The 23,908-nt window shown below is 47.9% G+C and overlaps 2 protein-coding genes across 2 annotated transcripts; one reads left to right on the forward strand and one right to left on the reverse strand.

Annotated features, from left to right (window-relative positions):
* Positions 1–7,466: 7,466 nt before the first annotated feature.
* On the forward strand, positions 7,467–8,495 carry LOC102933626 (olfactory receptor 52E4-like). The gene has a single exon (XM_037889682.2). The coding sequence runs from the start codon at positions 7,467–7,469 to the stop codon at positions 8,493–8,495; it is 1,029 nt and encodes a 342-aa protein (XP_037745610.2).
* Positions 8,496–11,595: 3,100 nt separating this feature from the next.
* Positions 11,596–12,543, reverse strand: LOC102933858 (olfactory receptor 52E4). Its single transcript, XM_007054341.3, has one exon. It carries the CDS (start codon positions 12,541–12,543, stop codon positions 11,596–11,598), a length of 948 nt encoding a protein of 315 aa, XP_007054403.3.
* Positions 12,544–23,908: the final 11,365 nt, after the last annotated feature.

Consider the following 23,908-nt stretch of genomic DNA (forward strand, 5'->3'; position numbering starts at 1 on the left):
TAGGTATGTGTTAGATTATGATTTTTTTAAATGGCTGAGAAAAGAACTGTGCTGAATAGAATAAATATTCCTGTCTGTGTGTCTTTTTTGTAACTTAATATTTTGCCTAGAGGGATTCTCTATGTTTTGAATCTAATTACCCTGTAAGGTATCTACCATCCTGATTTTACAGAGGTGATTCCTTTACTTCTATTAAAAGTCTTCTTGTAAGAAAACTGAATCCTTTTTCATTGTTCTAAGATCCAAGGGTTTGAGTCTGTGGTCACCTATGCAAATTGGTGAGGATTTTTACCTAACCTTCCCCAGGAAGTGGGGTGCAAGTGTTGGGAGGATTTTGGGAGGAAAGACGTTTCCAAACTAAGTTTCCCAGTAAACCCAGATAAAGTTTGGTGGTGGCAGTGGAAATTCCAAGGGCAAAGGGTAAAATTAATTTGTACCTTGGGGAAGTTTTAACCTAAGCTGGTAAAAGTAAGCTTAGGAGGTTTTCATGCAGGTCCCCACATCTGTACCATAGAGTTCAGAGTGGGGAAGGAACCTTGTCACCTCCCCATCTCAGAAGTTATTAAAGTGAGAAGTGACAGAACCACTTCATCTCACTCCCCCCACCACTGAATACCCGGAAACATGTCTCGAGGAAAAGACTTTGGCAGGGGAGGAGGTCCCAACTTGGGAAGGAGAAATCCCAACCTGTGTATGGAACATAGGTGAACTGTCTGTACGATTAGGGTGAGATACTGCTTAACTTAAAACCTCTCTATTTTATAGTGCTCAGACTGTGATCTTGTTTTATTTCTTAGGTGGCCAATTTTGATCTTTACATTTATTACTTATAACCACTTAAAATATATTTTCCATACTTAATAAATCGGTTTCATATTTTTTTACCTAAAACAATGACTTGTTTCAAATGTCCGATCAGGAGCTGGTGCACTATTGTCTTCCCATACAGGGAGGGGCAGATTAGGTAATAAACTTACAGTGGGTTTACTTCAGACCAGAGCAAGACGGTACAGCTCTGAGGTCCTAGGCTGGGGAGCTGGTGGGAATTGTCTGGAGCCTCTCTGTTGTTGTTTCATGAGTGGCTGGTGAAAGCATTCATGTAACTCAGCTGGGTGTGTCCCTGCCTGTGAACATTTGAGGGAGCGCAGGACCTGGAGGGGTTTGCAGCTTGTCACAGCCTCACAGAGTGAGATGGGGCCCAGATTGGTATATCAGTTCTTTTCTGTCGGTTTACTTCGGGAACAGGAAGTTGGGACAGAAAAGCAGTAAGATGAGGGAAAACAGTGAAACAATTGTGAAATTAGAGCTATTCAGATTGGAGGCAGTAGAGAAAGAAAAAGAACCTAGGAGAATTTTGGAGCTAAAGTCGGCTGCCAGAGAGGAGGCTGAACAAAGAAGGGCTACAGAACTAAAACAACAAGAAATTGAGGAGAAAGAGGGAGAATGGAAACACCAGTTGGACTTGCTGGAAAAGCAGAACCAGAACCTTCCCCCTCCACTGATTCCCACCTATCCAAAAATCCACAAATGGTAACAGCTGTGTCCTGCATTCAATGAGGCCGGGGATATTGCTGAATTCTTCAGTAACTTTGATATCCTGTGTGTAATTCATAAGGTTCTTGATGACCAGAAGGTGGCCACTTTAATTGCAAAGTTAACTGGAAAGCTCTGGATATACTCAATAAAATGCCAATTGAGGATGCTTTAGATTATTGTAAGTTTAAAAAAAAAATGGTTTTGAAGCAATTTCGGATGACCTCTGAAATGTATAGAGTGAAATTTAGGAGTCTTAAGGGGGTGCTGGTATGAGTAATGTGGAATATGTAAACACAATGAAAGATTTGATGGGCAAGTGGGTAGGGAGCAAAAGTGTTACAAGCTTCGAAGGAATGTTTGACCTTGTTGCTCAGGAGCATTTCCTAACCATATGTAAAGATGATGTAAAACAGTGTCCATAGAAGAAAAAGATGAAAACTGTGGATGAGGTTGGTGATTTTGAGCACACACAGGCATCTAATGAAGGGGTTTACACTTGGCAGGGTTCCGTTTTACCCCATTTTTCCAATCCCTGACCAAAATCTATTTTTAAAACAGAAGCGTCCAGCTGGTGCTGTCATTGCAATCCCACTGATCACCTGAGGAATAAATGCCCTGTGCTGGGAGAAAGTAGAGAGCAGGAGGCCCATGTAAATGCTGAGACCCTGAGCACAGAAGCCCCTCTGGCACCTGATACTTATCATACTGTAAAATTAGCCTTTGCACCCCCAGGTATGAAGCACATCAAGGCTGTCAGCATCAAGGCAGGAGCACGTTGGATGGGAAGACAGGGGCAGAAATTCCTGTGGTTGGCTGAGTATAATGCAAGAAGGTGACATTACTACAAGGACAGATGGTAGAGCTTTCCTTCGTCATAGGTTATAAAATCCTTGTGCCTTTGGCTAAAGTGCACATAAAAACTGAGGTTTTGGAAGCTGCATTATCAGGGTCTAGACAATAACCCTGTTGAAATGCTGATTGGGAATGATTTCTTCCATGTAGCTCAGGCTGTTAAAGTGTCCACCTGCAACAAGAAGGAGCATTTTTCTGGAACCACAGAGGGAAAGGGGAATGTCCCAGGAACTGCTGAAGGAAGGAGAACAAGTCTCCTTGATTCCTCTGCAGCAGTGGGAAGCTGAATGCTTCCAGAGGTGGGGGTGGCTGAGACCAGCTCCTGCCTGGCGGCTGAAGGCAGTGTCTGCTCAGGAAGGGAGGAGATTATATTGCCTGTCAGGGAGACAAATGTCCAGGTTGCCGCTAAACAAGGGCCAAGCCCAGTGCTAGGGAGCTTAGGAAGATGTGTCCAGGAGGGGAGCCCAGAGAAGGGTGATGGAATCGTAGAAACCCCTGAGGAGGTGGGTGAGAATTCCCTTAACTCTGCAGCAGGAGGCAACACCTCGACAGGAAAAGGGAGGGGGGGTGTAGTGCCGGCCGGTGAGACAACTGTCCAGGCCGTTAGCTAGAAGCCCTTTGGAGCTGAGCACATGACCTGTTCTACCCTAGAGATCACAGGGGTATGCGTCTTAGGGAGGACTATATCTTTTGTTAGGATATAGATATTCAGGTCTGTCTGTAAAGGCCTAGACTCTAAGAATGTAGGTGTATTCTTATCACTTGGCTAGTTCTAGAGGTATAAAGGAAAGAATCAAAATCACTGTCTGCCGGTGTAAGGGCCTTCTCTCCCTGTGACAGTCTGAGGCCCTGTGCTTAGGCTAAGGCCTTTGGCTAAGCAGCAGAGGCAGCCATAACCTGGGAAGCGGCCGGTCACCTCCTCACATCCCAAACTAGTCACATTGAAAAAAGGTGCTATTGGGCTGTTAGGATACAATACTGTCCTGACAGTGCCTATTGCCTCCAGAGAAAGGGAAGTGCCTAGAAAATGTAAAAGGAAACTTAGTTTGATAGCATCCTGTCTGGCAAGAACTCACTTATGAATAGCTGGGATGTGAAATCCTCACTTCTGTATTGTTTTGTCATTATAGTTCCCACTTTGCTATTGTTTATTGGCATGGTCTCTGTCTGGTTCTGTGATGGTTTCTGTCTGCTGTATAATTAATTTTGCTGGGTGTAAACTAATTAAGGTGGTGGGATATAATTGGGTACATAATCATGTTACAATATGTTAGGATTGGTTAGTTAAATTTCAGGAAAATGATTGGTTAAGGTATAGCTAAGCAGAACTCAAGTTTTACTATATAGTCTGCAGTCAATCAGGAAGTAGGGGGGTGGGGGTGGGCATGCGGGTGGGGGAAATGGGAACAGGGAATGGGGGTAAGGAAGTTGGAATCATGTTTTGCTAAAGGGGGGGATGGGAACAGGGAATGGGGGTGGGGAGATTGGAATCATGTTTAGCTAAGGGCAGGAACGGGAACAGGGACACAGGTGTAAGGCTCTGTGGTGTCAGAGCTGGGAAGGAGGATACTAAGGAAGGAAACTGGAATCATGTTTGCTGGAAGTTCATCCCAATAAACATCGAATTGTTTGCACCTTTGGACTTCGGGTATTGTTGCTCTCTGTTCAAGCGAGAAGGACCACGGAAGTAAGTGGGTGAAGGAATAAGCCCCCTAACAACTTTCCTTTGCTAGGTGTTTTCAAGATCCTTCAATTAAAGATGCTGCACAGTATGATGATAAAAGAAAAGGAGTACTTGTGGCACTTTAGAGACTAACCAATTTATTTGAGCATGAGCTTTCGTGAGCTACAGCTCACTTCATCGGATGCATACTGTGGAAACTGCAGAAGACATTATATACACAGACACCATGAAACAATACCTCCTCGCACCCCACTCTCCTGCTGGTAATAGCTTATCTAAAGTGATCATCAAGTTGGGCCATTTCCAGCACAATGATGATAGTTACTGATGAGAATTACTCGTTTCTGATACCGTAGTGACTGCCCCATGTGTCTGCAGAAGATGTTCGTGTCTCCCCTCAGTCATCTTTCTTCAGATCTATCTGTCTACTATCTACCTATCTGTCCTGGATATTTCAGTGTATGAGACCCTATGGAGACCTAGGTATTATCCTGAGCTTTTTTACTAATCATCCATAATTTTTAAAAATACACAAATGCACAGAGCGGCCAATTCCTCTCTGGGTCAGCGGAGAGCCCAGGAGTTCTCATCTCCCCTTGGGAAGGTCATGTAATTAGTGTTTATTCCCAAAGCTGTATAAAGAGTGCAGACAAGCTTCTCCCCAGCCTGTTTACATTCAGATTATTTGCAAGAGGCTGAGTGAACCTCACTGGGATTGCAGAAAGCTATATTATAAACAGTGCATACCCTTGTGTTGGCTCTCGGCGTGGGATGCTGCTGCAAATGCTGGGGTGAGAGAGGTGTGGGACACAGCTAGCTGAAGGGAATTCCCAGAGAAGACACTTCCATCTCAGGATTCACAGGTACCCATCTCTTGCTGCTCACCAAACGGAGTGCAACATGGGCATGATGGAATCGAGAATGGGTGGGATGGGACCGAGAATAAGTCTGTGGCCCTTTCGGCTCTGCACACCCATTAAATAGAATCATAGAATTTTAGGGTTTGAAGAGACCTCAGGAGGTCATCTAGTCCAACCCCCTGCACAAAGCAGGACGAACACGAACTGAATCTTCCCAGCCAGGGCTTTATCAAGCTGGCCCTTAAAAACCTCCTAGGATGGAGATTCCACCACCTCCCTAGGGAACCCATTCCAGTGTTTCACCACCCACCACAGAAGGGATGTGGACAAACTGCAGAGAGTCCAGTTCAGGCAATGAAAATAGTTAGGTGGCTGGAGCACATGGGTTACGAGGAAAGGCTGAGGGAACTGGGGTTATTTAGTCTGCATAAGAGAAGAGTCAAGGGGGATTTGATAGCAGCCTTCAACTGCATGAAGGGGGGTTCCAAAGAGGATGGAGCTTGGCTGTTCTCAGTGGTGGCAGATGACAGAACAAGGAGCAATGGTCTCAAGTTGAAATGCGGGAGGTCTAGATTGGATATTAGGAAACACTATTTCACTAGGAGGGTGGTGAAGCACTGGAATGGGTTCCCTAGGGAGGTGGTGGAATCTCTTTCCTTAGAGGTTTTTAAGGCCCGGCTTGACAAAGCACTGGATGGGATGATTTAGTTGGTGTTTATCGTGCTTTGAGCAGCGGGTTGGACTAGATGACCTCCTGAGGTCTCTTCCAACCCCAATCTTCTATGATTCACCTTTTTGTTTTGTTTTGTTTTGTTGCTGCCTGACTGCATAATTCTTGTACCAAATGAGATGTGTGGTTAATCGGTCACTTTGTAACTCTGGTGGTCATAACTCTAGCATTCTACTGTAGATGCTGTTTAACATCCTCATTGATTGCTAATGGCCTGGAAATGCCAAAAAAAATAAAAATATTTTTTTCTGCAATATTATCAAATTTCCTTTGTCTCCAGAGAATTTGGCCTATAACTTTTCCATTATTTCTTTGTTTTTAAAATACTTAATAACTTCCTGATATCTTTAACATCCCTTATTGTTTTCATAAAGTGCAATTTGTATTGCTTGTGATCTGTATCCTCCTCCCAACCCCTGTTTATTGTACATTGTTGCCTCCTCCCTGCAGTTGATGCCTTCACTTTGCCACTGGGTCGGATTTTTAGCGAAAGTTGTCCACATCCTTGATTTATCATTGCTTTGTAGCTATGTAATAAAGTCGTCTTAAGGAACTCCCAAGTTTCATTCCCATTTTCCTCCCCATCAGTTTTGCTGATAATTTGCCTCAGCTTTGAGGAAAGAGCCTTTTGAAGCACTATCTGTACACATTAGCAGTTGGGAGCTGTTCTCTGTTTGTCCATTTCAACACAATCAGTTTCACAGTTTATTTTCCTCTCCTCTATCATATGCCCCCTTCTTTCTCTTTACTCTAAATAGTGACAGAGTTTTCAGTCTCTCTGCATATGGCAGCCTCCCCCATTCTCCTAGCCTGTCTCAGGTGTGGTCTACACTGGGGGGGTCGATCTAAGTTACGCAACTTCAGCTATGTAAATGGCGTAGCTGAAGTCGATGTACTTAGATCTACTTACTGCAGTGTCTTCACTGCACTAAGTCTACAGCTGAAGCTCTCCCGTCGACTCCACCTGCGCCTCTCGCCCTGGTCGAGTATCAGAGTCGACGGGAGAGCACTCAGCAGTCGATTTATCGTGTCTAGATGCGATAAATCAACCCCCACTGGATCGATCGCGGCCCGTCAATCCAGTGGGTAATGTAGACAAACTGTCAGAAACCCCCTTTCTCTCTGCTATACCCTTTACAGAGACTAGGCAACCAAAACTGAGAACATATCCAGAGTAGGTTATTTTCCATCCCATTCCTTAGGCATTCTCTTTGTTTTGGCCACTGCTTCGAAAGAGCAGGTGTTTCCGTTGAGCTGACAGGTCTTCTCCCTGAGGTTTGTTCTAGTTGAGATGTTTGCCCCCAGCCCATGTCTTGGCAAAGCTTTGATTTTTTCCATTGTCAGTTTTTGAGCTACCAGATGAATGGGGACCTCCCTACAGCATGAACTCTCTATCCTGGGTTTCACTGAATTAAGGAACAATGAGGGATAACCAGTATCCACCCTCGTGTTTCCTGTTGGTGTCTATTAAGGTTTCCCACTCCAAAACAAATAGGAATTATTGACACATGGAGCACCACCAAATATGGAATTGGCATGAGTTGGGTCAGGGGTTCACAATTCATTTCTCTGAATTATGGAAATGTCATTTTTCAGTGTGTAATGAGTGAACAATCTGCTTCACCCATGAGAAATGTCTCCGCTAGTGCATGTAGTGTCTCATATTAACATTGTCTCTCCAACCAGGCATTTGTACGGCGACCATCACACTAGACCCTGGGCACATACAGGAAGTCAGGGGAACGTATGGTACATGCAAGAGACACCGTGCTACCTCAGAGTTGGACACTTTTTCCCCTACTCCATGTCAGATTCCAACACAACTGACTTCACCAACCCCTCCACCTTTATCCTGCTGGGAATTCCTGGCCTGGAGATGGCCCATGTCTGGATTTCCATCCCCTTCTGTGCGATCTATGCCATAGCTATTTTGGGGAACTTCACCATCCTGTTCATTGTGAAGATAGAGCCGAGTCTCCATGGGCCCATGTACTATTTCCTCTGCATGCTGGCTGTCACTGACCTGGCCCTATCTACGTCCACTGTGCCCAAAATGCTGAGCATCTTCTGGTTGAATTCCAGGGAGATCGATTTCAATGCCTGCCTCACCCAGCTGTACTTCATTCACTGCTTCTCAGCGATGGAGTCTGGGATCCTCGTAGCCATGGCTTTGGATCGCTACGTGGCCATCTGCGATCCCCTGAGACATTCCACCATCCTGACAAACACGGCGGTGGCCAAGGTGGGCCTGGCCGTGGTACTACGCAGCAGCATACTCGTACTACCCAATCCCTTCCTGGCGAGGCGGTGCCCCTATCACAGAACCAACATCATCCCCCATACCTACTGTGAGCATATATCCATGGTGAAGTTGGCCTGTGCTGACATCCGTGTCAATAATTACTATGGCTTCTCTCTGATTTTCCTCATCACTGGTGTGGATGTGTTTTTGATTGCCCTGTCCTACACACAGATTCTCAGGGCCATCTTCAGCCTCCCCACAAAGGATGCCTGGGTGAAGACTTTTTGGACCTGCAGCTCCCACCTGTTTGCCACCTTAGCTTTTTACATCCCAGCTCTTTTCTTCATCCTGACGCACCGGTTTGCCCAGAATGTGCCCCTGCATTTCCATGTTCTCATGGCCAACATGTACCTCCTGGTGCCCCCCATGCTAAACCCCATTATCTATGGTTTGAAGACCAAAGAGATAAGAAACAGGCTGCTCTGGCTCTTTCCTCATAAAGGACCTAAAGTTTTCTCCTGGTTGTCTGGCACTAAAACCAACCTCCATGCAGAGCTGTCTGGGGACATGGTGCTGAGCCCTCTTTCCTGAATCACCTACTGGACAGTCAGATAGACATTAAATCCTTCCCCGACCCTACTGTGCTGTGTCAGCCTGACAAACTGGGGAATCGGTCTGTGTGCAACTCATTAACTCATAGGTTGCCACATTTCTAATTGCTGGTCACTGGATTCCAAAGCCCCACCCCTTGCTCTACCTCTTCTGTCAAGCCTCACCCCTTCCTCTGCTTCTTCATCCTAAGGCCCCACCCCCGTTTATGAATCCTCTCCAGACCTCCATTCCCTCCCAGTGAGAGAGGGATACCCCAAGTTGCTGGGACAGAGGGCTCAGCTGTTCCACAGTCCTGCTTGCACCCTGGGGATCCAATCCCAGGAGTTCTGTCCTTGGGCTAGTCCCAGAAAACACAGGGACATTCAAAAGAACCCCTGTATGGGCAGGTTGTTCAAAGCCAATTGGACTGGCTGGTGATGCTTGGAGGAAACAGTCAAGTTCAAAGATGTCCACCTCTCACTTTTCAAGAAGTCTTTCCTCCTTTCTTTGTACCGGGAGCAGGCTCCCTGTGACAAAACAGATTTTTATCTGCTCTTCCCATCCTCAAGTGGCTCTAGTGTTCAAGCTGCTTGCCCTGCTCGAACCCAGGCAGTGCGCCTTGCTTAGGTGGCTAGCAGCTGTTGCAGGGTGAGAGGGCGAGAATATGGTGTGATGCTGTATGATTGAATACGACCATTTTTATCATTGTTGCTACCACGGTTATATAATGGCAACAAAGGTTGTACAATGTCCATCCTGTCAGGTGTCAATGAGAAAGTTATAATTTGCTAAGTATGATTCTCCTGTGTATAAGCACGTATCATCCTTGTGTCTGATGTTATTCAAATTGGTGATGTCCTGGAATGGGCTTTGTTTGGGACAGTAATATTCCAAGCACAGGGCAGAGAATATAAAAGGACCCCCGAGACATCTCTGTATTGTCTTCATTTCTCTGCACTGGATTTCTAACAAGGAAGCTCTGAACAAGGACTAATAAATCCCAAACTGCTTTGGTTATTTCTAGAGAGACTTTTGCAAGCTAGCAGTTTACTCCATCACTGCTGTGATGCTGATCTCTGAACCATGAAAAACCCCTGGGATGTATCTAATCTATTAACCATTTATAACTCTTCTTGTTTTCTTTTATCAAATCTTTAGTTTTTAGTTGCTACTGGGATGGCAGAATTGGTCTTATTGGGTAAGATCTGAGTGATAGATTGACCTGCATAAGTGGCTGGTCTCTTTGGATGAGAAGGACTCGCTATGTGGTGAAATTGGTTTTCACTGTCTGCTCCTCATGGAGTCCAATGTCCGGGTGGTGAGCCAAGGGCTGGGATGTGTCTAGTTAACCAGTGCGGTGAGATAGAAGTTTATGTCTGTTACTGTCTTGGTTTAATGTAATCATAGAATAACCACCAGCCTCTTTCTCAGCAGTTTGTCCTGAGTTTGGCATCCTCAGCCATGTCCCACTGAAGCACGGTCACACATGGACAGAATTTACTGTTGATGGGTTCTACACACAGTATTGCTCACTACTCCCAGGAGGTATCCCCCTTTTACAAATGGGGAAACTGAGGCAGCAGAAAGGGAAAATGTCTGGAGCCAGGAAACGAGCCCAGAGTCCCCAGCTGCCAATCCCTTGTTTAGCGTCTCAGACCTGGCTCGTGTGGTCCCTGCAGCAGCACAGATTCATGGTGCTGTCTCTCCGTTGGGTTCTCTAGTGTGGGGACCTCCCCTGATTTCAGTGGGGCTGCTCCCACTGACACCAGCTGAAGATTTGGCCCAAGACTACCAAAAAGCCCTACTCAGGACTGCAGAGTCACACACTCCCCTGATGTGGATCCTTTCAGCCCATCGTTGGCCTGGGTGCTCTGTCGTTCCAGATAAGGTGCCGTGTAAATTGCCAGCTAATGGTACCTGTGCCATTCATCTCCCTCTGTGAGAGCTCCCACAGCCACCCCGGCCTCTGCCCAGCATCCCGCCTTCCAAGCTAATACAGGGGCTGATCCCTCCACCTCTCTCAGCTGTTGTCCTCCTAGCTTCAAAGCTGATACCTTGCCCTGCCCCCGAGGCCTGGCACAGGGCAAAGGGCTCCCAGCCCATTCCTATTGCTGGGACCCTGCCAGCTACAGGCCCCCCGCCAGAAGGAACAAACCATAGAATCATAGAAGATCAGGGTTGGAAGGGACCTCAGGAGGTCATCTAGTCCAACCCCCTGCTCCAAGCAGGAACAATCCCCAACTAAATCATCCCAGTCAGGGCTTTATCAAGCCAGGCCTTAAAAATCTCTCAGGATGGAGATTCCACCACCTCCCTAGGGAACCCATTCCAGTGCTTCACCACCCTCCTAGTGAAATAGTGTTTCCTAATATCCAACTTAGACCTCCCCCACTGCAACTTGAGACTATCGCTGAAAGCTGAGGAAATGAGCCACACGATGGTCTCTGCCCTCAGGACTTTGCAGCTGAGCTTTCGGGCCCACACGCTGAACGATGCACAATCTCGGTTGCCTGCCTCTCAGCCCTGCTCCAAACCCACAGCTGATTTTATATGGTTTCTTGGCTTCCCTCTATGCTCCGGACTGGCCTGCCTGCTGCATCGTCCCTGCAGGCTCCTTGCCAGGCTGCAGCAGGTCCCACCCTAGCCCCGGGGCAGAGGGAGCCCAGGCTGGGGAGGAGGAAGGTGGAGATGATACAGCAAGTGGATGGGGTTGGAGAGGATGGGAGCGAGTAACAGGGGTGGGGTTTTGGGGGAAGATGTTGAGAATGGAGTGGGGCCTTGGGGAATAGGTGGGAGAGGGAAAGGGCCTTGTGGAAAGAGGTGAGGCAGGGGACAGGGCCTTGGGGAATAGGCAGGTCTGGGTGTGGGGCCTCAGAGATCCAGTTAAAAGCAATTAGAAAGGTGGCAATCCTATGGGAGAATGAGTTGTACACAAAAAGATTACTCAGTTTGTCACCCTGACACAGCACAGTAAGGCCAGGAAAGGATTTAATGTCACTTTGACTGTCCAGTAAGTGATTCAAGGAAGAGGGCCCAGCACCATGCACCAGCCAGCTCTTCACAGATCTCAGTCTCAGAGCCAGAGCACCAGGAGAAAACTTTAGGCCCCTTTATGAGTAAAGAGCTGGAGCAGCCTGTCCCGGATCTGTTTTGTCCTCACCCCATAGATGATGGGGTTTAACACGGGGGGCAGCAAGAGGTACATATTGCCAATGAGAACCTGGAAATGCAGGGGCACATTTTGGGCAAATCTGTGCATAAGGGACATGAAGAGACCTGGGATGTAAAAGGCTAAAATGACAAAAATGTGGGAGCCACAGGTCCCCAAAGTCTTGAGCCGGGTGTCTTTTGTGGGGAGGCTGAAGATGGCCCTGAGGATCTGGGTATAGGACACAGCAATAAAAATCCCATCCAGACCCAACACACAGAGTCGCACAAAGAGGCCGTAGTAACTACTAACACGGGTGTCGGCGCAGGCCAGGTTCACCACAGCTATGTGTGCGCAGTACGGCTGGGGGATGATGTTGGTTCTGCAATATGGCCACTGCCTTGCTAGGATGGGAAAGGGCAGTACAACTACGCCGCAGCGCAGCACCACGGCCAGGCCGATCTTGGCCACCAGGGGGTTTGTCAGGATGGTGGAATGTCTCAGGGGATGGCAGATGGCCACATAGCGATCCAGAGCCATGGCTACGAGGATCCCAGACTGCATCATAGAGAAGACGAGAACAAAGTACATCTGGGTGAGGCAGGCACTGAAATTGATCTCCCTGGAATTGAACCAGAAGATGCTCAGCATTTTGGGCACGGTGGACGTATACAGGACCAGGTCGGTGACAGCCAGCATGCAAAGGAAATAGTACATGGGCTCATGGAGGCTCGGTTCAGTCTTCACAATAAAGAGGATGGAAATGTTCCCCAAGATGGCTGGGATGTACATGGTGCAGAAGGGGATGGAGATCCAGACATGGGCCGCCTCCAGGCCAGGAATGCCCAGCAGGATGAAGGTGGAAGGGTTGCTGAAGTGGGTTGTGTTGGAATTTGACATGGAGTAGGGGAGAAGGTGTCCAACTCTGAGGCAGAACGGTGTCTCTTGCTTGTAGCATATGTTCCCCTGAGTTCCTGTATGTGCCCAGGGTCTAGGTGATGGTCTCAGTACAAATACCTGGATGAAGAGATAATGTGGATATGAGACACTACTTGCACTACTGAAGCCTGTTTTTATGGGGGAAGCAGATTATTCCCTCTTCACACACTGAAAATGACATTGTCATTATTCAGAGAAATGAATTATGAAGAATTGACCCTACTAATGCCAATTCCATATTTTATGGTGCTCCCTGCTCAATAATTCCTACACATCATGTTGTGGGAAACCTTCGTAGGCACCAGAAGGAAACACAAGTGTGGATACTAATTATCCATCATTGTTCCTTCGGCTTTTTCTACACTACCATGTTTTTTTCGCAAATAAGCAGCTTTTGTCAAAGAAACAGTGGGGGTGTACACAATTTCAGTGATGGAACTCGTCAGCCCTGGTCTACACTAGGAGTTGAGGTCGAATTTAGCAGCATTAAATAGATTTAACCCTGCACCCGTCCACACGATAAAGCCCTTTTTTTGGAATTAAAGGGCTCTTAAAATCGATTTCCTTACTCCATGCCCGACAGGGGATTAGCGCTGAAATCGGCATTGCCAGGTCGAATTTGGATGCAATCAGATGGTATTGGCCTCCAGGAGCTATCCCAGAGTGCTCTATTGTGACCGCTCTGGACAGCACTCTCAACTCAGATGCACTGGCCAGGCAGACAGGAAAAGGCCCGCAAACTTTTGAATTTCCATTGACTGTTTACATGGTTACCTGGAGCTTGCCACGCTGGCCAGAGCTCATCAGCAGAGGTGATCATAAAAGCATAGAATATTAGGGTTGGAAGGGATCTCAGGAGGTCATCTAGTCCAACCCCCTGCTCAAAGAAGGACCAATCCCAACTAAATCATCCCAGCCAGGATGGGTCAAGCCTGACCTTCAAAACTTTGTCAAGCCTGACCTTCAAAACTTTGTCAAGCCTGACCTTCAAAATTTCTAAACAAGGAGATTCCACCACCTCCCAAGATAACATATTCCAGTGTTTCACCACCCTCCTAGTGAAAAAGGTTTTCCTACAATCCAAGCTAAACCTTCCCCACTGCAACTTGAGACCATTACTCCTTGTTCTGTCATCAGCTACCACTTAGTATAGTCTAGATCCATCCTCTTTGGAACCCCCTTTCAGGTAGTTGAAAGCAGCTATCAAATCCCGCCTCATTCTTCTCTTCCGTAGACTAAACATCCCCGGTTCCCTCAGCCTCTCCTCAGAAGACGTGTGTTCCAGTCCCCTAATCATTTTTGTTGCCCTCCACTGGACTCTTTCCCATTTTTCCACATCCTTCTTGTAGTGTGGGCCCCAAAACTGGACACAGGACTCCAGATGAGGCCTCACCAATGTCGAATAGAGGGGAACAATCACGTCCCTCAATCTGCTGGCAATGCCCCTACATATACATTCCAAAATGCCATTGGCCTTCTTGGCAACAAGGGCACACTGTTGACTCATATCCAGGTTCTCGTCCACTGTAACCCCTCGGTCCTTTTCTGCAGAACTCCTGCCGAGCCATTTGGTCCCTAGTCTGTAGCGGTGCATGGGATTCTTCCGTCCCAAGTGCAGGACTCTGCACTTGTCCTTGTTGAACCTCATCAGATTTCTTTTGGCCCAATCCTCTAATTTGTCTAGGTCCCTCTGTATCCTATCGCTACCCTCCAGAGTATCTACCTCTCCTCCCAGTTTACTGTCATCTGCGAACTTGCTGAGGGTGCAATCCACACCATCCTCCAGATCATTTATGAAGATATTGAACAAAACCGGCCCCAGGACCGACACTTGGGGCACTCCACTTGATACCGGCTGCCAACTAGACATGGAGCCATTGATCACTACCCATTGAGCCCGGCAATCTAGCCAACTTTCTCTCCACCTTATAGTCCATTCATCCAGCCCATACTTCTTTCATTTGCTGGCAAGAATACTGTGGGAGACCGTGTCAAAAGCTTTGCTAAAGTCAAGGAACAACATGTCCACCGCATTCCCCTCATCCGCAGAGCCAGTTATCTCATCATAGAAGGCAATTAGATTCGTCAGGCATGACTTGCCCTTGTTGAAACCATATTGACTGTTCCTGATCACTTTCCTCTCCTCTAAGTGCTTCAGAATGGATTCCTTGAGGACCTGCTCCATGATTTTTCCAGGGACTGAGGTGAGGCTGACTGGCCTGTAGTTCCCAGGATCCTCCTTCTTCCCTTTTTTAAAGACGGGCACTACATTAGCTTTTTTCCAGTCGTCCGGGACTTCCCCGGATTGCCATGAGTTTTCAAAGATAATGACCAATGGCTCTGCAATCACATCCGCCAACTCCTTTAGCACTCTCGGATGCAACACATTGGGCCCCATGGACTTGTGCATGTCCAGCTTTTCTAAATAGTCCCGAACCACTTCTTTCTCCACAGAGGGCTGGTCACCTCCTCCCCATGCTGTGCTGCCCAGTGCAGTAGTCTGGGAGCTGACCTTGTTCGTGAAGACAGAGGCAAAAAAAGCATTGAGTACATTAGCTTTTGCCACATCCTCTGTCACTAGATTGCCTCCCTCATTCAGTAAGGGGCCCACACTTTCCTTGACTTTCTTCTTGTTGCTAACATACCTGAAGAAACCCTTCTTGTTACTCTTAACATCTCTTGCTAGCTGCAACTCCAGGTGTGATTTGGCCTTCCTGATTTCACTCCTGCATGACCGAGCAATATTTTTATACTCATCCCTGGTCACTTGTCCAATCTTCCACTTCTTGTAAGCTTCTTTTTTGTGTTTAAGATCAGCAAGGATTTCACTGTTAAGCCAAGCTGGTCGCCTGCCATATTTACTATTCTTTCTACACATCGGGATGGTTAGTCCCTGTGACCTCAATCAGGAGACTTTAAAATACAGCCAGCTCTCCTGGACTCCTTTCTCCCTCATGTTATTCTTACAGGGTATACTGCCCATCAGTTGCCTGAGGGAGTCAAAATCTGCTTTTCTGAAGTCCAGGGTCCATATTCTGCTGCTTTCCTTTCTTCCCTGTGTCAAGATCCTGAACTCGACCATCTCATGGTCATTGCCTCCCAGGTTCCCATCCACTTTTCCTTCCCCTACTAATTCTTAACGGTTTGTGAGCAGCAGGTCAAGAAGAGCTCTGCCCCTCATTGGTTCCTCCAGCACTTGCACCAGGAAATTGTCCCCTACACTTTCCAAACAGTTCCTGGATTTTCTGTGCACCACTGTATTGCTCTCCCCGCAGATATCAGGGTGATTGAAGTCTCCCATGAGAACCAGGTCCTGCGATCTAGTAACTTCTGTGAGTTGCCAGAAGAAAGCCTGGTCCACCTCATCCCCCTGGTCTGGTGGTCGATAGCAGACTCCCCCCACGACATCACCCTTGTTGCTCACACTTCTAAACATAATCCAGAGACACTCAGGTTTTTCTGCAGTTTCATACTTGAGCTCTGAGCAGTCATACTGCTCCCTTACATACAGTGCAACTCCCCCACCTTTTCTGTCCTACCTGTCCTTCCTGAATAGTTTATATCCATCCATGACAGCACTCCAGTCATGTGAGTAATCCCACAAAGTCTCTGTTATTCCAATCACATCATAATTCCTTGACTGTGCCAGGATTTCCAGTTCTCCCTGCTTGTTTCCCAGGCTTCTTGCATTTGTGTATAGGCACTTGACATAACTCGCTGATCATCCCTGTTTCTCAGTATGAGGCAGGAGCCCTGCCCTCTTATGTGCTCCTTCTCGTGCTTCCTCCCGGTATCCCACTTCCCCACTTACCTCAGGGCTTTGGTTTCCTTCCCCCGGTGAGCCTGGTTTAAAGCTCTCCTCACTAGGTTAGCCAGCCTGCTTGCGAATAATGCTCTTCCCTCTCTTTGCTAGGTGGAGCCCATCTCTGCCTAGCACTCCTCCTTCTTGGAACACCATCCCATGGTCAAAGAATCCAAAGCCTTCTCTCCAACACCACCTGCGTAGACGTTTGTTGACTTCCACGATTCAATGGTCTCTACCCCGTCCTTTTCCTTCCACAGGGAGGATGGATGAGAAGACCACTTGCACCTCAAACTCCTTTATCCTTCTTCCCAGAGCCCATAGTCTGCAGTGGATCATTCTTGGCAGTAACATTGGTGCCCACGTGGAGAAGCAGGAAGGGGTAGCGATCCAAGGGCTTCATGAGTCTCGTCAGTCTCTCTGTCACATCGTGAATCCTAGCTCCTGGCAAGGAGCAGACATCTTGGTTTTCCCGGTTGGGGCGGCAGATAGATGACTCAGTCCCCCTGAGGAGACAGTCCCCGACCACCATCACTCGCCTCCTCCTCTTGGGAGTGGTGGTCTTGGAACCCCCAACCCTAGGACAGTGCATCTCATGCCTTACAATCGGCAGAGTCTCCTTCTGTTCCCTTTCCTCAGATGTATCATCTAGTGCACTCTCCGCATTAGTACCTGTGGAGAGAACATGAAAACGGTTACTTACCTGTATCTGTGTTGCTGGTACATGGAAGCTCCCCTTTCTTCTTCTGGAGGTCACATGCTGCCAAATTTCTTCACTGTCCTCCTGTCCCCGCTGCGCAGCCTGCTCTGAATCTTCAGAACATTGTGCCCATACAAACAAATCCTGACGTCTGTCCAGGAAATCTTCAGTTTCTCTTATGCAACGCAGGGTCGATACCTGTTGCTCCAGACCTTGAACCTTCTTTTCCAATATGGAGACCAGGTTGCACTTTGTACAGACAAAGTCACTTCTGTCCTGTGGAAGAAAGACAAACATGGCACATCCAGTGCAGGTCACAACAGCTGAGCACCCCCGGTCCATATTACCTTCCTTCTATGAGCTTCCTCAGGCGTTGTAATAACTACTCAGAGAAGCCGGCAAGATGTAAGTCTCAGCAGGCTCTCCCCGGGGGAACTCCCAGGCAAACTCCCTCTGTTAGCCGCTCTGCTGTTAGCTGCTCATCTGGTTCACAGCAGAGGTGACCATGATGGAGTCCCAGAATCTCAAAAGAGCTCCATCATGGACCGAACGGGAGGTATGGGATCTGATCACTGTATGGGGAGAGGAATCCGTGCTATTGGAACTCCATTCCAGTTTTCAAAATGCCAAAACATTTGTCACAATCTCCCAGAGCATGAAGGACAGAGGCCATAACAGGGACCCGAAGCAGTGCCGCGTGAAACTTAAGGAGCTGAGGCAAGCCTACCAGAAAACCAAAGAGGCAAACGGCCGCTCCAGGTCAGAGACCCAAACATGCCCCTTCTATGATGAACTGCATGCCATTTCAGGGGGTTCAGCCACCACTATCCCAGCTGTGTTGTTTGACTCCTTCAATGGAGATGGAGGCAACACAGAAGCAGGTTTGGGGGATGAGGAAGATGATGATGCTGCTGATGATGATGAGGTTGTAGATAGCTCACAGCAAGCAAGTGGAGAAACCGGTTTTCCCGACAGCCAGGAACAGTTTCTCACCCTGGACCTGGAGCCAGTACCCCCCGAACTCACCCAAGGCTGCGTCCCGGACCCGCAGGTGGAGAAGGGACCTCTGGTAAGTGTACCTTTTAAAATACTATACATGGTTTAAAATAAAGCATGTTTAATGATTAATTTGCCCTGGCATTTGTGGCTCTCCTGGATGTACTCCCAAAGCATTTGCAAAAGTTTTCTGTGGAGGGCAGCCTTATTCCGTCCACCATGGTAGGACACTTTACCACACCAGGCCAGTAGCACGTACTCGGAAATCATTGTAGAACAAAGCATTGCAGTATATGTTTGCTGGCGTTCAAACAACATCTGTTTGTATCTCTCTGTGTTATCCTCAGGAGAGTGATATTATTCATGGTCACCTGGTTGAAATAGGGTGCTTTTCTTAAGGGGAAATTCAGAGGTGCCCATTCCTACTGGGCTTTTTGCCTGTGGCTGAACAGAAATGTTCCCCACTGTTAGCCACGGGGAGGTGGGAGGGGCTAGCCACGTGGTGGGGGGAGGCAAAATGCAACCTTGGAACGAAATTACACGTGCTATGTATGTAATATTAACAGCAAGGTTTACTGTGAAAGAGTGTACCCATTGTTCTATAAAATGTGTCTTTTTAAATACCACTGTCCCCTTTTTTTTCTCCACCAGCTGCATGTGTTTCAATTTCTCCTTCCCAGAGGCTAACGAAGATTAGAAGGCGAAGAAAATGCACTCACGATGAAATGTTCTCTGAGCTCATGCTGTCCTCCCACACAGACAGAGCATAGATGAATGCGTGGAGGCAGACAATGTCAGAGTGCAGGAAAGCACAAAATGACCGGGAGGAGAGGTGGCGGGCTGAAGAGAGTAAGTGGCAGGCTGAAGAGAGGGCTGAAGCTGAAAGGTGGTGGCAGCGTGATGAGAGGAGGCAGGATTCAATGCTGAGGCTGCTGGAGGATCAAACTAATGCGCTCCAGCGTATGGTTGAGCTGCAGGAAAGGCAGCAGGAGCACAGACCGCCGCTACAGCCCCTGTGTAACCAGCCGCCCTCCTCCCCAAGTTCCATAGCCTCCTCACCCAGACGCCCAAGAACACGGTGGGGGTGCCTCAGGCCACCCAGGAACTCCACCCCAGAGGATTGCCCGAGCAACAAAAGGCTGGCATTCAATAAATTTTAAAGCTTTAAACTTTTAAAGTGCTGTGTGTCCTTGTCCTTCCCTCCTCCACCACCCCTCCCGGTGCTTCTTTCCTCCACCACCCTTCCCAGGCTACCTTGGTAGTTATCCCCCTATTTGTGTGATGAATGAATAAAGAATGCATGAATGTGAAGCAACAATGACTTTATTGCCTCTGCAAGTGGTGATTGAAGGGAGGAGGGGAGGGTGGTTAGCATACAGGGAAGTAGAGTGAACTAAGGGGCGGGGGCGGGGGGGGGGTCATCAAAGAGAAACAAACAGAACTTTCACACCGTAGCCTGGCCAGTCATGAAACTGGTTTTCAAAGCTTCTCTGATGTGCACCGCGCCCTCCTGTGCTCTTCTAAGCGCCCTGGTATCTGGCTGCGCGTAACCAGCGGCCGGGCGATTTGCCTCAACCTCCCACCCCGCCATAAATGTCTCCCCCTTGCTCTCACAGATATTGTGGAGCGCACAGCAAGCAGTAATAACAGTGGGAATATTGGTTTCGCTGAGGTCCAACCGAGTCAGTAAACTGCCCCAGCGCGCTTTTAAACATCCAAATGCACATTCTACCACCATTCTGCACTTGCTCAGCCTGTAGTTGAACAGCTCCTGACTACTGTCCAGGCTGCCTGTGTACGGCTTCATGAGCCATGGCATTAAGGGGTAGGCTGGGTCCCCAAGGATAACTATAGGCATTTCAACGTCCCCAACAGTTATTTTCTGGTCTGGGAAAAAAGTCCCTTCCTGCAGCTTTTGAAACAAACCAGAGTTCCTGAAGATGTGAGCGTCATGTACCTTTCCCGGCCATCCAACGTTGATGTTGGTGAAACGTGCCTTGTGATCCACCAGAGCTTGCAGCACTATTGAAAAGTACCCCTTGTGGTTTATGTACTCGCCGGCTTGGTGCTCCAGTGCCAAGATAGGGATATGGGTTCCATCTATGGCCCCACCACAGTTAGGGAATCCCATTGCAGCAAAGCCATCCACTATAACCTGCACATTTCCTAGGGTCACTACCCTTGATATCAGCAGATCTTTGATTGCTTTGGCTACTTGCATCAAGGCAGCCCCCACAGTAGATTTGCCCACTCCAAATTGATTCCCGACTGACCGGTAGCTGTCTGGCATTGCAAGCTTCCACAGGGCTATTGCCACTCGCTTCTCAACTGTGAGGGCTGCTCTCATCTTGGTATTCATGCGCTTCAGGGCACGGGAAAGCAAGTCACAAAGTTCCATGAAAGTGTCCTTACGCATGCGAAAGTTTTGCAGCCACTGGGAATCATTCCAGACCTGCAACACTATGCGGTCCCACCAGTCTGTGCTTGTTTCCCGGGCCCAGAATTGGTGTTCTATGGCATGAACCTGCCCCATTAGCACCATGATGCCTGCATTGCCAGGGCCCGTGCTTTGAGAGTCTGTGTCCTCATCACTCTCGTCACCATGCTGACATTGCCTACTCGCACGGTTTCGCTTTGCCGGGTTCTGGAGCTGCATATACTGCTGGATAATGTGTGTGGTGTTTAATGTGCTCCTAATTGCCAAAGTGATCTGAGCGGGCTCCATGCTTGCTGTGGTATGGCGTCTGCACAGAAAAAAGGCACGGAGCGATTGTCTGCCATTGCTCTGACGGAGGGAGGGGCGACTGACGACATGGCTTACAGGGTTGGCTTCAGGGAGCTAAAATCAAAAAGGGGGTGGCTTTACATCAAGGAGAAACAAAAACAACTGTCACACAGAATGGCCCCTCAAGGATTGAACTCAAAACTCTGGGTTTAGCAGGCCAATGCTCAACCCACTAAGCTATCCCTCCCTCTCGTATTTCAGGCAGGACTTCATGGAGGGAGGGCGGGGAGGAGGGAGCAAATGAATACAAGACAAATCTGGTCTATTTCTTGTTTTGATCCACTCCATCTATCTTTTACATCTTTGGCTGGCAGCAGACGGTGCAGAAGGACTGCATGCCATCCACATCTCATGACTGCCCGGCAGAAGATGGTACAATAGGACTGCTAGCCATCCTCTTCTCCTGCCTGCCCAGCAAAAGATGGTACAATCGGACTGCTAGCCATCCATATTTCCTGCCTGCTCACCATAAGATGGTACAATAGGACTGCCTGCAGGACTAAAGAGAATGACCTGGTCGAGTCACTCCTAATTTCGTCCCTGCACCCATGTCTGCCCAGGCGCTCCTGACCGACTCGGCCAGGAGCACCTCGGACATGACGATGATGGCTACCAGTCCTATTGCACCATCTGCTGCCACAAGGCAATGGGCTGTTGCTACTGTGTAGCAACGCAGTACCGCGTCTGCCAGCACCCAGGAGACATACGGTGACAGTGAGCTGAGAAGTCTCCATGCTTGCTGTGGTATGGCGTCTGCACAGGTAACTCAGGAAAAAAGGCGTGAAACGATTGTCTGCCGTTGCTTTCACAGAGGGAGGGAGGGAGGGAAGGAGGGCCTGACGACATGTAGCCAGAACCACCTGCAACAATGCTTTTTGCCCCATCAGGCATTGGGATCTCAACCCAGAATTCCAATGGGCAGCGGAGACTGCGGGAACTGTGGGATAGCTACCCACAGTGCAACACTCTGGAAGTTGACTCTAGCCTCGGTACTGTGGAAGCACTCCACCGAGCTAATGCACTTAATGCACTTAGAGCATTTTGTGTGGGGACACACACAATCGACTATATGAAAATGATTTCTAAAAAACAACTTCTATAAATTCGACCTAATTTTGTTGCGTAGACATACCCTCAGTTTCAGTGACAGAATATAACCACCTTGACAGGAGTTTTACACAGAAGGGACCATCAGATCATCCAGTCTGACCTTCTGTATTACACAGGGATTTAAATTTCTCCCAGTTACCCCAGTACTGAGCTCCATAACTTGTGGTTGAGTAAGACCTGGTTGACACTAGGATTTTATATCATGGAATCAAAGATTGATAGGGTTAGAAGGTGGCTGCAATGATCAGCGAGTCTAAACTCCTGCCAAGATACAGGATTTGTTGTGTCTAAACCACCCCAGACAGATGACTATCCAGCCTCCTGTTGAAAATGTCCAGTGAAGGACTTTCCGCAACCTCCCTGGGTGTCTGTTCCATTGGCCTCCTGTTCTTACAGTTGGGAAGTTTATCTGAGTTAAAAACCCCAAACCTGCTATGCTGTAGTTCAAACCCATTGCCTCTTGATCTATGTGGTAACGTTCCTCCATAGTTTTAATGGCATAGTTCAGTCTGTCTGACACCTTGAATGACAAGACTTCATTTTCAGTTGGGTATAAGTTTGCCAAACATTAACCTGAAGTTTCCCAAGCTGGGTGTCTACTTCCAGCTGAATTGAATTTTGAAAGTTTCATGGCATAACAGTTCAGCTGACTTCTAGAATGAAGCTGGGGGAGATGTCTTGCCCATGTTGAAAAATTGTCATATTTAAGCTAGTGAGGAGCCCTAGCACCTCCATGCTTTTCAGCAGATAAAGCCTGATAACACCCCCCACCACCACCACCACCCTGTTAACAGCCAAAGCCCTAAATTGCAAGACAAGGAAGTGACAGTGTCTGTGCATTAACACACAGCTGTTCCCTGAGATTTTACTCAGTTCTAACTCCAGACTGGATGTTTTTTCTGGATGATCTGCTTGAGGGCTTGTCTACACTTAAAACACAACAGCGGGGGTGCCACAGCGCTTCACTGGGACCTGACCAACTACGCCCCACAGCTTCTGAATCTGGCCTTGTACTTGACGTCTACTAACAGCTTTCATCCTGAAGGATCCACTGTATGACGAAAATGAAGCCACCTTAGGTTTGGAGCCCATCACCGAGGGGCACAGCAAAGAGGGGCATTTTGGCCCCTGATACTAGTGCAAATTCAGTACCTGTGGCAAGGGCCCTGGGATATTTAGTGGCTGTGCGGAGCAGAAATGAATTCAGACCTATTCTCTATCCCATCATGCATACATTGCACTTGGTTTGTCGAACCAAAAGAGATAGGTACCTGTGATTTCTGAGAGGGAAGCCTCTTTGCTGGGAATCCCCCTCAGGTATCCGTGTCCCACACCTCTCTCACCCCAGCATCTGCAGCAACATCCCACACTGAGAGCTGACAGTGGTGTGCATTGTTTATAATATAGCTCTGTTCAATCCCAGTGGGGTTCACTCAGCCTCTAGGGGAGAAGCAGCATCTGGATGGAAACAGGCAGGAGACCAGACACTCTCTAGCTCATGCCTCTGTTTCCATGTCTGTGCTTCTGTGTTTGTTATTCAGCTTCAACAACAACCAATAATTATGGGACCTTTCCAAAGGGAGATGAGAATTCTTGGGCTCTCCACTGAGTCAGAGAGGAATTGGCTGCTCTGTGTATTTGTGTATATTTACAAATTATAGTTGATTACTAAGAAACCTAGGGCAACTGACTAGGCCTCATAGGCTCTGATGTTGTCTAAATGCCCAGGATGGGTAGGTAGATAGTAGACTGACAGATCTGGAGAAAGATGACTGAGTGGAGACACGTACACTTTCTGTAGGGACAAGGGATTTTTGCTACGGGATCAGAGATCAGTAATTCTCATCAGTAACTATTATCATACCACATAGAACCTTTCATTGAAGGATCTTCAAAAGACTAGCAAAGGAAAGTTACTATGAACATATCCCCA

Source organism: Chelonia mydas, chromosome 1 (genome assembly GCF_015237465.2).
Source record: "Chelonia mydas isolate rCheMyd1 chromosome 1, rCheMyd1.pri.v2, whole genome shotgun sequence".
NCBI lineage: Eukaryota > Metazoa > Chordata > Testudines > Cheloniidae > Chelonia > Chelonia mydas.

Bases quoted from the DNA above. Each gene is read 5' to 3' on its own strand.
- LOC102933858 (XM_007054341.3), bottom strand. From the start codon at position 12,543: ATGTCAAATTCCAACACAACCCACTTCAGCAACCCTTCCACCTTCATC.
- LOC102933626 (XM_037889682.2), top strand. From the start codon at position 7,467: ATGTCAGATTCCAACACAACTGACTTCACCAACCCCTCCACCTTTATC.